The sequence below is a fragment of the Zootermopsis nevadensis genome, unplaced genomic scaffold (genome assembly GCF_977971745.1).
Source record: "Zootermopsis nevadensis isolate Lab colony 2312 unplaced genomic scaffold, Znev_1.0 Znev_ptg000010l, whole genome shotgun sequence".
NCBI lineage: Eukaryota > Metazoa > Arthropoda > Insecta > Blattodea > Termopsidae > Zootermopsis > Zootermopsis nevadensis.
The window spans coordinates 12362422-12376221 of record NW_028259142.1 but is presented as its reverse complement, the minus strand read 5'-3'; the positions used below and the strand labels follow the sequence as shown (position 1 = coordinate 12376221).

General features: G+C 36.7%; 1 protein-coding gene across 3 annotated transcripts in view; it reads right to left on the bottom strand.

Annotated features, from left to right (window-relative positions):
• Window positions 1-253: 253 nt before the first annotated feature.
• The window catches only part of LOC110828489 (leukocyte elastase inhibitor), a 42177-nt gene continuing 28630 nt past the window's right edge, over window positions 254-13800 (bottom strand). Inside the window, exons 1-3 of one of the 3 annotated variants that reach the window (XM_022061250.2) lie at window positions 11501-11646; window positions 3937-4518; window positions 254-2078 (exon numbers count right to left, since the gene is read on the bottom strand). In XM_022061250.2, the coding sequence (XP_021916942.1) occupies window positions 1169-2078; window positions 3937-4508 (1482 nt within the window). In that variant the 5' untranslated portion in view covers window positions 4509-4518; window positions 11501-11646 and the 3' untranslated portion in view covers window positions 254-1168. Of the gene's footprint in view, window positions 2079-3936; window positions 4519-6152; window positions 6290-11500; window positions 11647-13800 lie in introns of those variants that run through there. The other 2 variants (XM_022061249.2, XM_022061248.2) reach the window with 2 other exon arrangements.

Genomic DNA, 13800 nt, shown 5'->3' with positions numbered 1-13800 from the left:
ATATTTAATTATCAACAGACTCACGGTAATTATTATAAATTGTACAAAATTAATCTGTGTATTTCTTCCACCTTTTCCATAAAATTAAGTGAACTGTTCACTTTCCAACATATACGGGAAGAATTAATATTGAAGTAAAAACTACGTAAATTCATGTCACTTGAATGTTCTATCACATTTCAATGAGTATTTTCAATTAACCAATGCAAAATTAGTCTCATCATTTCTCACAAACACAGTATTATCAATAAAATTACCAAATATTGTAATTCTTTATTTAAGAGTAATGATTGTAAATTTTATAAAACAGCTTTTAGTACATAAAAACAATCACACTTTACAAATACATATTATCAGAAAATAGCAACACTTTCAATGCAATGAGTAAAGAATAAAATCTCATTAATTTGGAATAATTCCACGGTAATCTACAATTTCAATTGGTAATGAAAACAAACAGTTAGCTATTAGTTTAGAGATGACGGGAGTTTCTTTGAGCTTCCCAGACAAAAATAATTACTCACCAGAACAGTTAGTGCTTCTATGCAAGATATCTTATTGCAGCATTGAAGGGGTTAATATTACGTAACAAATTTTAAGAACACATCAGAAGACCATCATGCTACAAATATTTCTTCACTGTACTAAGTCTCCAGTAATTACAATTGAAGCAAAGTAACAGGACATTTTAAGTATGAATTATATGTTCCTTTACAACCTCACAGCTCACACTTCGAATACATTCATTTAGAAGTATTTTAAAAACTCAAGTTACACTTTCCCAAGAACAATCCATCTTTTCGTACAAGTACTATAATTTTGGATTTGAGACTTTCGCGGCGAGTTCAATCAATAAAATCTTCTCGGGCAATCAGCCCCGTCAACTGTTTACCGTAGTAACTACTACGATAACCAGTTGACGCGGCTGATTGACCGGAAAGATTTTATTGGCTTACTATAATTTTAATAAATATGCGAACATACAAAAACTATCCAACTATCATAGTTTAGCGACATACCGATAGATCCCTAGTTATTAACTTGATAAATAAATGATTAGTACTGCTGCTCTTAAAAGTAAGAGGGGACCTTAATAAACTCTATGAACTCTTCACGTCTATATTGGCAATAACTAAAGCTTCTTGTTCGATTCCTGACATGTCAGTTTTCATTCACCCCCATTCGTTGGGTCTACAATTGTACCCCAAAAAAGTGGAGTTCCAGTAACGTCATGTCGTATGAAAAACAGAAATGGTCTGTCCATTTTAAAATTCTTAAACTCTCCGATGTAGTCCACAATGGTAGCGCTGACAGCAGCACCCACAGTGCCCATTTCACTGACTTCCAGAAAAACGTGATGAATAATATCATCAACCCGAAAACGATCGTCACACGAAGCTCCACTCATGTCAAATGTTTTGTATTCAATTTCTCCGGGCACCTTCTTGTAATTTCCATTCTGAGTGCTTGCATTACGCGAGCAGTTGCAGCCATCATTCTTAGCGCATTCATTTCCTTGCATCTTATTCAGATATGGACCAGAACCAAACACTTTCTCCTTGGACCCAGACTCAATCTGCCTTTGAAAGATAGACAGGGCTTTCCCAATGCTAAAAGTCTGAGTTAGTTTCATCTTTGGCATAACTAAAGTTATTGAAGCATATCTTAATGAAGAAATGAGTTCTAAAGTATCATCTACAGATAATCCGGCTGCAAATCCTTGTATATTGTACAAGTCACCAACGTCTGGAAGGATAACATACATTGATGCTTTGGAGTGTTTGTATGGGATTGAAATCATGCGACATCCTAACCTTCCGCTGTCTACATACATCAGATCGAATTGTCCACGCATAAACTCAACATCCACTGTGCGAGTATCACTACTATGAAACTTTCCCGTTATAGTGTATCTGGGATTAAATGGGGTTTCCCAGTCGCCTTTAAAATAAATGGCATTGGTTAAAACAGCTGCTGTTGTCTTAGGCAGGGGATGACTGAACACTTTGTTGATGGTGCCCATTGTATGTATGGCTGCCCAGTGATTCATCTTGTTGAGTGAACCCAAAGGATCTCCACTGTAAAAATATAATTTATTTAAGCAGTATGAAAGAAACATGGAATATATTTGAAATTAACTTCATGAAATTCTTCAAAAGTAACTCCTTGTACAAGAAGTCATTTTTAAGTAGCGAGTATTTAAGAATTACAAAGAAAACACTTTATATCTACATACACTATCATATATACGTTTATTATAGTCCCCGACTGTAATCTTGAGATTTGCGGGGTGAGGAAGATAGCGTCTGCCTTTAACGCTTCGGACTTTCTGCATTCCTTGCAAGTCTTAAGTTTACAGTCGCGTACTGTACTTATGCTTCAATGGATTTGTCTACGTAAAAGGATCAAGACCAGTCAGGCAAAATGGTAAATAAAAACATCTGGAAAATAAATGCCCTCTACTTGAGTACACGTATGAAGTTAATGAAGTCTCTGGAGAGTTAGGTTAAGTATCTGTCACTGGAATATTTCGTTTATGATTTTATACCAACAAAAATATTGAGATAATACCTTCAATAACCTGTAACAATGTCCTTCCAAATCCTTAACTTCTTGCAATTCATGATCATCATCTTATCTCATTCGACGATTCATAACCTCTTACGTTGAAAAATCTGCATTTAATACCTTTATGATCAATACAAACTATTTTTATGCTTAAACACTCAAATTGGACGCGAGCTAATTTATTTACCAGATCACCGAGTGCAGTTTACCAGTGGTTTCCCTGGATTTATAGGTCGCGCGAGTAGTCGTGACACCTAAATGCGCGATGTGTAAGCCGAGAGAGGGGAGTTCAGTAGTAGTGGGGGTCGCACAGCCTCAGCTGCGGTGACGCACCGATCTAAACACAGCTAGAGCTACAAACCAACTGAAGCTGACACCCCTCTAGCGCGTGCTTTGGACGGGTCCATCTCATATGACCGAAACCAGTCCTTTGCGCAAGTGCCAGGACTTCTCGCGCGACCTCTACTCTGCATTAACTCTTTAAACACCCACATTACCCACAAGGATAAGTCTTGTTTAATTGTGGCTTTCCACTCGGCTGTAAAATAAATCAGCACGGAATTCGAAGCGATCACTTAAAGAGTTTCTTCAAACATAATTTTTTTTTCAATAACAATTATTGTTTTGTTTTTTTTCGTTTTTGTTACGTAATATTCGGTACGCGCCTTTTAATTATTTAGATCTCTGTGGTATATTTGTATAGCACTCGCTTTAAAATTTAGGAACTGAAATTTTAAAATAGCGTATTCATGGGTTTCGTATTTTATCAGAATAGATAAATAATAGTTTCAACAGCACTATCAACTGGTCATTTCAGTGGAGACGAGTTATAAATCTACCAACTATGAACGCGGTCTTGAGGAAGCCACAGTCCACAGTCACTCAGCAAATTTTACTATATTTTCACCTTATGCCCACGGAAGTCTCACCACAGATCACTGTCCACAATATCAACAGAACAGCATCGTCGAACTTACCATTGAATTCAACAGTTAAAAGAAACCACCTAAGTGAATTTCTGGGAAGCTTCCTTAGTATGAATGTTTGTTATCACCTACATAACGCTTTGCTGTGGCTACAAGTTTCGACACGTGTGTACCCTCAAAGTTGTTTGCATCAGTTCTAAGTGTGGCTGTTATATTATATACATAAAAGCAAACTCACTGGATATAATTTCGTCACGTTTTTCGTGCTGCCAACATTAATTTGGTGGTATATTGCATTTCATTAATTTTTTCACTATCCTTAACATTTACTATCCGCTCTTTTCTTTAAACTATAATAAGATGTTGCATATAACCTGTGTGGACAATAGAAATATAAATATATTTAGATTAAACTAATATCTCGTCGACTTCTTGTGCTCACCTGAAGTCTGTAGGCAACACTGCCATTCCATATAGATCAGTAGCAGCGCTGCGAAAGTTGGGGAGAAGACTCAGGTCTGGTCGCAGAAACAATGCACTGGCAAAATGGAGTCGGTAGGAGTCATCGTAATCCGAACTGGTCTGCAGAAACTTAATGAGACCTCCCATATGCAGATGGAACTCTGACACTGTTGGTTCCCGAGTGTATTCAGACCTGTCGACGGCTGTCAGAATTTTCAGCAGGTACTCCCGAGTCGATCCACGAGCTCCCAAGAGTAACTCGGCTAGAGCTGTCGTGGTACTTATTGGCGATACCAACAGATTCGTTGTTGCACCCATTTCCAGGAGCGCCTTCAGGCGAACGGTCACAGCAAACATGGCCTCCACGGCGTGAATGTATTGCATCTGAGGGTCGACGTTCTGAACTCGGTTCGGAGTAGAGAATGAAGCAATGAAGCTGGATGGAAATACGATGGCACTGGGGTCGAGGTTACGGTTATCCACGTAGTTCATCCACGCCGGCACCGTGAACAGGCAAATTGACAAAAACAACGCAGTCAGAAACGGGGGCATCTTCCAGTGGCTGCAACAGGATAATTGCTCATTCAAAGGATGTACACACTCTGATCAGTAAGATGAATATTAATGTTGCCTTCACAATCCATGACCTTTCCGATACATTTGTTTCTACAACCTGTTTTATCTGTCATTTTTAATTTCCCTACCTAACTCCAAGGAGAAGATTCTTTCAGCCATTCAAAAAATTCAAAACCCGGAAGTTTACTGCAGTATTCATAAGATCGTATCGTCAGTAAGATTAATGTTTCATATACTCACAACATGCTGTTAAGATCTATTTCAATATCATTACACACCCATTCGTGCAAATCCATTATTAAGTACATTGAGACCTGCTTCGTAAGATTCATGGTCATTTATTTCAAACAAAGTGCGTTCCAAACCGCATTGACACGTATTTTTAAACCCGGACATCACCACGGACATATGTCTGTAAATAAACTATTGAAGCAACATTGACTTTAGTTTCTATGTAACACTACAATTTCCAACCTCAGCGTGTGAGAACAGTAAAAAATACACTTCATTTAAACAGAATCAGGATTTGAATGCGGTATAAACACCAATTAGACCTTGGATTCAAGTGGAAATGGAAGAATGTTTTATTACATCTTATTCGGGGTTCCATTCAACTACAATAAATGGTAAGATTCAAGCAGGTCCTAAGGCAGAAATAAAATTTGGGCTATTCCAGGCAGAAACGTAATCATGAGATGGCTACCCACGATCAGATTCCCGGAAGAAAATGTATCGTTGTAAAAGAGTTATAGGTGATAAAAGAGGCATGTGAGAAACCACGGAGATCTGAATATCAAATCGAATTGCAACCAAAGCCTCTGGCGTTCATTTTATAGATGGAGTGAAGTAGCCTGCACGCTATTCTAAAGCTGGTAAAAATACGGCAAAAACATTCTTTCTTTCAAAACATATTTAATTCTCAGAACACACCACAAACCCACAGAAATACTATAACTACACAACACTATATTAAAAACCTAGTTATTTACAAATCAGATCTTCGTTCTATTTTATAATTCAGTTTCACAGTGTAAACAATTCAAAATAGATTACTCTGTACCTTAAAACATGTGCTTATAAATCACGTTTTTATTTGAAAAATTCAAAGAATTGATACGTATCACCCTCGAATGACTTTTAGTTACTGGCGGTTTTATTAAAACAGTATATATAATCAATATGCCCTGCACGCCAAGATTCTGTCACAAATAGTTAAGCCCAGTGTTGAACGGGGCCTGTTCTAAGGCAGTCTCTGAATATACCAGAAAGGATTCGAACTGTTCAAACGGGCATGAAAATTAATTGACTCACAAATATGTACGAATACCACTATAAATACAACTCTCAATGAATTGTATTTTAATAATTTATAAAGCAAATTTAATTTCAGAACCATAATGGTCCCAGTGAACAAGACTTACTTTGAAGATTTCTGTCTTCTGGGTTGTTGCGCTGTGTAGTCTGATCGATGTTAACCAACGTTTCAGAGGTCATACATGGTGATGAATATTATATATATATTTTCATCGCCCTGATTACCAGACTACACAGCGCAACAACCCAGAAGACAGAAAGTCTAATATTCACCGTTGTGAAAACCTCATATCTTACAAGACTTACTTTGTTATCATCTCATCACACTCTACAAGAGTACACTTTACAAGCTTCACTTGAAGTAGCCGTCCTTCTATTAATCGTTTTCTGCTGATTGACTAACTGGCAATGATCGTAACCATACAGGTTCCAAAGAAATCCTGCGTAACATGTACTGCGTCTGCGCATTAGATGTCATTCTTATAAAGGATATTTATGTCAATATTTGTTAGCAACGGTTATAAACACAAGATCCCAAAAGTAAAAGGAAAAAGTACACTTCATTCGAATGTTAATAACGCATATAAAACAGAGACAGATAAATGGTATTCTGCATTTATGTATTCTAATAATGATAAATGGCTGTTACGCATAGCTTGGTGATACTACAGAGCGTAAAATGATGAAATAAGGTGTGTATACATTTTTCTAGAACACTCTGTAGTTTAAATAGGCCTATCATTAATAATGTTACTGAAGTATTGATGGAAATTAAAATACGAAATAAATACGAAGAAAATATTGACACGATTTAAAATAAGCCAACTTGTTGTATTCTGAATATTCGTTGGCGTGTGAAGCCAGTGTTGCCAATATAATACAGTAGAATAGCTCCAGCCATCACGGAGAATAGACTGACGAAAAACGCTATAATTTACGTACTTTTATGAGAAGATTCAAGAAGCAGCTGGTATTATGAGAGCTTACGGGAAGTTAGAACACACAGGTCCATTTACTATATCATCCGTTACGATTTAAAATTATTTATTCTCTAAGGACTAATTTTCGGAACGGAATTTTAAAAAAACTAAGAATCCAAAATGTTAAAAAGAAGCAAATTTGATATTTTAACTAACATTCTGAACATTTTATATATATTAATTTTCATCGTGGTAACGCAAGTAGAGCGTGGAGTAATTTCCAAAGTCATTAGGTTCAGTAATTTAATTCATTCGTAAAATGTATATGACTATGTTTGCATCCGGATAACTTCAATGATTTGCTATTATGAACTTGTCTTTAACCCTGAGCTTCATTTTTAATTCTTTCATATTTCAAGATCTAATACGATTCATATTTTTTCAGCTGAACTAAAAATGGCGTCTTGTATTGAAGAGAAAGTATTGGTCATGTATCGTATCATAACAAAATATTTATAGAGCGATGGGTCCTTAAAATTGTGAAATTCTGCTATAGTCTGAAACATGACCGTACATTTGTAACTTTTTGCTACCGTAAATGTTCATGTATCAGCGTCATTCTGTTTAATGTACAGTGTATGTGTTTGTCCTTTAGTATCTGAGCCACAATTTTGTAATCTTGTCAACTTCAATACTCCTTACGTGTTATACACGAAAAAAAATCAATTGCCTTGTTTCTGTCTTATATATGATTTGTCACAATTTAAATACGTAAATTTATGCATGTTTTAACACAGGTTACCTATGGTTTGTTTCTATAAACGTTCTGTCACATAGACCCATACGAAAAAAGTATTTACAATTACACATTTCAATATGGCGACAATCTTTAAATTTAAAACATAAATAAATATCAAGGCGATGAAGTACGACAGTCGTTGAAGAATAAAGTAATTCCAGTTAATTAAAATCGTATTAAATATAAATGAGGTTTCTGGCTTTGTAAGACACTCCAGCCCCGTACTTCATTTCACTCGGTAGTAACGCGTAGGGCGAAATTATGAAGTGGGACAGCCACTTGTGCCATTTTCGTTCTGAAATAATGTATGATTAAAGATATTTGAAATACGTTTTGTTAATATAATATTTTTACAATATAAAACAGGAGGTAATGAAAAGTTTCTTTAGCACTAAATTTAATAACTAATATAAAACTGGAGCTATAAATTTCTGTTTAAAGATAGATTTTCAAATAATATATGGCGTATTGTATTTAAGCCTTAGTGAAAAACTGCAGATATAGAATCAATGCAAAACTTAGAGGCTACATCCAAAATATTTGACATAGAATTTTCGTTTGTATCCTAAGTAGGCAAAGTTACTTATTCCCAAAAACAAAATAAAATAATCACAAAGTCTCGGCGGTCCTCGTAGATGTGAGTAAAGAATCAACATGGCTCCAGCTAAATTTTGAGAATCCCTGCTACAACATATTCTACAACGAAGATATTCAGGTTATTTTGCACGGAAAAACCCGACCCATCACGAGCGCTCTCTCGCTCACTGTACAGTCTGGCCATAAATTTTTTAAACGCGTGACCTTCATTTCTGGACGTGAAAAGTTTTTTTGGTGTCAAATGAAAAATTACTGTGAAATATTAATTAGGAAAGGCAAAGAACGAAGTGGTTTTGACCTATTTTAGAGACCAGTAAAATCTGTCTAAAATGCGAAACAAACAAATCAAAATCATGCATTTAACAGAACATGTATCTGTTGATGTTTGTAAAAAAGTAATAGTTGACACAAATCACTTTTTAAAAATGAAACTCTTTAATGCGGAATTGGTAAGTGAACTTGAAAATAGTGTGCTGAAATATTTATCTGTTCCTAAAGATGTAGTTAGGTTTACTGCCGTTCTTTTTGGAAGTTGCCAGAGTAGACTCCATCCTGTCACAAAGAGAAACGAAAAAAAAAGTTTCTCTCTTGCGAGAAACCGATCAGTGTCACAAGAAGTCTTACCGAGAGCCTAGAACATTCATACGTTCGGGCATTACTTTTGAATTGGAACAACCTAGAGAGCGTAATTCGTAAAAGCTGAAAGATGAGAATAAGGAATAAGCTAGGAATCGTCTTCTGGAATAATTTCTATAGTAGAGGTCTATTTGTTACAAATATTACGACTTTTTAAACCACCAAATTTAAATCGTAGTATCCTCCGATCAGTTGTCCATAACTCCATTTATTTATTATTTATTTCTCAAATGTCTGTTAAATTCTTTCTTGAATTGCAATGCACGTTACAAGTAATTATTTTAAAAACACAAATGAGTGTAAAGATTATTATTATTATTATTAATATTAATTCATATAAAGTATATACATAACATATATATAAAGAACATGCACACACATGATACACAGAATTAAATAAGACGTAACATCGTGTACCATGATATAGTTGGCGCAATAGTTTTTGGCCAGTGGAATTTTCAAGGGGAAGGCTAGGAGCGAGTCACTTGTGCGATGGTATAATGCTGACTGCACCGAGGAGCTTGTCTGACTGAACGCCCAAACAAAAGAAATACGCTGACCGTGCCACCTCAGGTACACAGAGTAGGCCCGTCCGCCAGCTTCTCCAGCGGCCAAAAACTACTGCGCCGACTAAATAATGAACTATATTTGAGTGCGTCGTAATATGGGAAAAGTCAGATAAAGATAAACACTGCATCTAATGCGTGCCACTCCTAAATGGTACTTTCCTCTTTCGGAGCCAAGAACCTGCTTTCATTTCGCATTGTGAAACCGGTTAACGGTGTGACCTTGGGGAAACTCACATATCCTGCGGGTACCTTGAAACTCCGCTACGAAGCTTCGGCCTACAGTTGCACAAGCAACAGAATGCAGTCTCAAACTAAAAATTTTTACGCAATTAATATATTAGATGAGATTTAAAGTTATCACGGCGACGATCAAGAGGATGTCCGTCTTTTGCGATGTTGCGCCGTGAAGTCCGGTAAAATTTACGGACTTTTCAGAGGTACTTTTTGCCTCCATAATCATGGAATGCAATTCTCGGAGATTTCTCAATGTCAATGAAACGAGCATAGAAGTCTTGGAGGGTGGAAATCGTATTACGTCAGCAGCCGCCCGTTTCCAGTGATGTCGGAATGGATTCCATCCAACATTCCATGAATGTCTTTACCCCGAATACGACGTAAGCAGGCAACACAGCCCGTCGCATATTTCTAATACAGTCAGAACATCGGATTTCATTTTCTCCGAGATCTGCATCCTAATTGAAGTATTTTAACCCTGTGCAAATTTTGCCAGCTTCTACGTTCGTTGTCGTAGGTCAAAGTAATCTCGTCCCTCGTCTTTAGACTGAAGTTTTCAAATATATTGTTCACTCATATTTCCCAATATCGTACATTACATTCTATTTGTGATAATCACCCGAAATATTAAAGGATCAGCGTATGAAATTCCAGTTGAAGTTCTGTATTGCGACGACGTGTGGATGGAACAGTATGTCTATCTTAAGCGTCGGCATATAGCTGCAAGTCTGCACGGCGTCACAATCCTGAAGAACAACGAAGAATTCACCACCGTGAGAACCTCAATCATATGAATTTCCGTCACTTCTTGTTTCTTAGGTCCAAACAACATTTTATTCTAAGGCTCTCTCAGTCCGTTGTTGGGTTCAGAGACCAAGGGTCACACTGGTGTTAAATTTATTTCAATGTTTGTAATTTTACACAAGAGTGTCAACCCTCCAGGCTGGAAAATGGTAGAATTTGACGTATTAAAATATGACTTTAAGGTTATAAAACACTTTAGTCCGAAACGTTTGTGACGTTCGGCCAAATTTTAGTTGGCAAAGAAATATTTGCTGATGTATGATCTGAAGCCTTCACAGCGACTAAATTCAATAATAAAGTCCTCTTGGATCTTCGGTATCACCGGAAATCCGATCACTGATAACGAAGACGACTAAAGGTGGTTCCCGAAACGACGGTTTGTTTGACCAGCTGATGCGGTTGACGGCCCGGGAGGACTTTACAGAAAAAAATTCTGCTACCCTGATCTGAGAATTCTTCGTCGTGATTATTCAGAAATGTATTCCGCTGATTAATAATCTAATAGCACATTCTGTGAACTTTCGAACACTGAAATCTTAGGTGTAAACCTTACTTTAAAAATGTACGTATCCCCACCAATTCTACTCTCGGGGGGAGGGGGATAATGTCCCATGTAGTTAGACCCAAAATAGGTTTATATGCGGTCCAGAGTTCTATAGAGTGTGTATAAATCTGTATCTCATAATTAATTCTGAATCGGAACTGATCATGTAGTTAGGAGCTCAAGTACATACACGTTAAATACAAGACTTACTAAAAAAACAGTTACGTTGTATATTTTTGAGGGGAAATTCAATTAAGATTTATACAATAAAATATATTCAAAGACAAACTGTTGCAGACTAAATTTTTCATCAGACTGTTACCAGAAAATTACTGTTTAAAATCATTCCAAATTCATTATCATCCTACCAATGAAGGAGTCGTTAAATAAATTAATAAACTACCCATATCTTCAATAAAATTCCATGACAACAAATCCTAAAGAAACGCTTATACATTTACGTCATGCTAATTAGTTAATTTTGTGTAACACTCATGATGATCAAACATTTCTATTATTAAAATATAATCAGTGTCAAAGCTTCTACTCACATGCTGTCGTTTGTAATTTCCAGTAGTTCTATTGTTTTCTCTTCACGGCCACAGGTGAAACAGCAGAATAAAGTGTTAACGAGTTTCGAGACACAGCGAGGCGTGTCTTCTTAGGTTATGAGCCGGTCTGAGTCTCTAGACCCTCAGAAATTCTTTCCTGCTTCAGGCAACGTTTACAAACCAGTCGGCGAGCTTGACTGCCTGTCGTAAGTCACTGTCACGACTCACACAGTACAATATGTTAGTTCATCGATTCTGTGAGATTTCCTGACTTGCGCTACATGCCAGATCGCCTCCGTTGGAATCCCAAAGTTATCAACTTTACTCGCTAGATCCCTTCAGTAATCAGCCTCCGCTACAACCTCAGTTTTACCGAGTCTTTCTTTAAATGATTTCGTTTCTTACATAGTCAAAAAACTTCCATCCAGTGTCGCGGTACAGCGGATGACCCGAGTAAAAAACTCGAACCTGGTCACCCGACCATGTGATTTTCGTGCGTTTCCTCAGTTCCTGCAGGAAAATATTGGGATAACAGTTTAAAGTAGGCCACGATCGCTTCCTTCCACGGTTTACCCAACCCATTATTCACCTATCATCTCATCGTTCCACTAGTAATTTGCTAAATTTAAAGCGTCTTTAAACAAGCAAATAATAAAATAAAATAACAAGCTGAGCAAAAATGTAATAAGCCACAGGCGTCTCAGGTACTCGTAGAATGTTTCAACTGTATCAAACTTATTTTGTATAATAACATACTTTCATACTACAGACCACGAAATTAATACCACCGCTAACTCACTGATATATTAACCTGACGTTTGTCGCAAGTTCCTCCATTTTCCAGGTGAAAACGATCAATTTAAATTCATCGTAACGCATCGCCGATGTAAGGGTGAAGAAGTGTGATTCCTAAAAGTTCAAAAAGCGAAAAGTAATTTACGTAAAGTTGACAGAAATCAAGTGTAGGCCTACTTATATTTGAAACAAATACGACTACACAATTTAAGTATGAACTTCGGCCTAAGACTGAAGCATTAGTTTTGCTAAATTACAAGTAAGCTTAGACTTAATATGAAACATAGGCCCTAAATCAAAAAAACACCGGCTACTTCGGTTTAAAATTTGTACTTACCCCCCTTTATCCTTGCACCGACAATAATTTCTTCTTCCCATTTCCCTGTAGCTTTTCATTAACCTACTTTTGTACCTGCAAATTAAAATCTGTTCATGTGTCCGTGTGTGGGCATCTGTGTCTTTAAATGTTTCCGCCCCTAATTACTTTTGAATTAATTTACAGATTTCCGCAATACTTCTGCTGAATATCATGTCATCGGGAACTACACTACACGTGAACCGTCTGTCAATTAACTTAACACAAATGTCAATCACAATTAATAACAGACGGGTTTCAGCCCCAAGAGGCCATTATCAGTGATCTCAAATGCGACATTCGTTCAACAAATAAAGTAAATTGCACTATTATTTTGACAGTATTTGTTATTCACATTAACAGGTACAGTAGCTTAAAATGCCGTGGAAAATACTATATGGATTCTGTCTGTTGAATTATCACATTGGTAAATCCTTTAAAAAATACACCGAGAATATAAAACGTAAATGTGCAGTAGTTTACTACTATGTCCTTTAAATATGCTGGTCACGTCAGCATTGCGCAAGTTCCAGATCTTTCTTCATGTCACCGAAGCAGGAATATAATGGTTTGTGAACAGTGTAATTATCGCTTGCTCTGTGTTCCATCAGCAAGGTGTTTGGCCTACCCAAGCTCTAGTGTCAGAACGCGGATGTACGAGATTCGAATTTCAAATAACATTGTTATTCTGTCTGTTACGAGATCGTTATGAGATTTCATCATCTCCGTTAGAAAACTATCTTAAACGAAAGACAAACTTATTTTACGGACTTTCGTGAAACGCTGTAAAAGATGTACTCTGTCAGAAAGCAACTCGACCTAGGTATCTGCCATCATGGCGACTTAAGAACTTCTTAAACTGGTGAGATACCGAGCCTCGCTCAGTGTAGGATATTGGACTTTTAGTATGGTGACAGATGTTTGAAAAATATTGAGTTTGTATTTCGGTGGGACTGATTGATTGAACGGAATATTTCACTCGCTAGACTAAGCAATTTCACACGCGAAATTCTGCAGTGACATGTTACAAACTTGTCTATAAATTTGTTAATAAACCTTTGTGTCTTAATTTGTTTATACTGTGTAAATTAAACAATTCCGTAAAAGAGTAAAAGTGGTAAATATTCGAATTAAGGGCGTGACATCATAG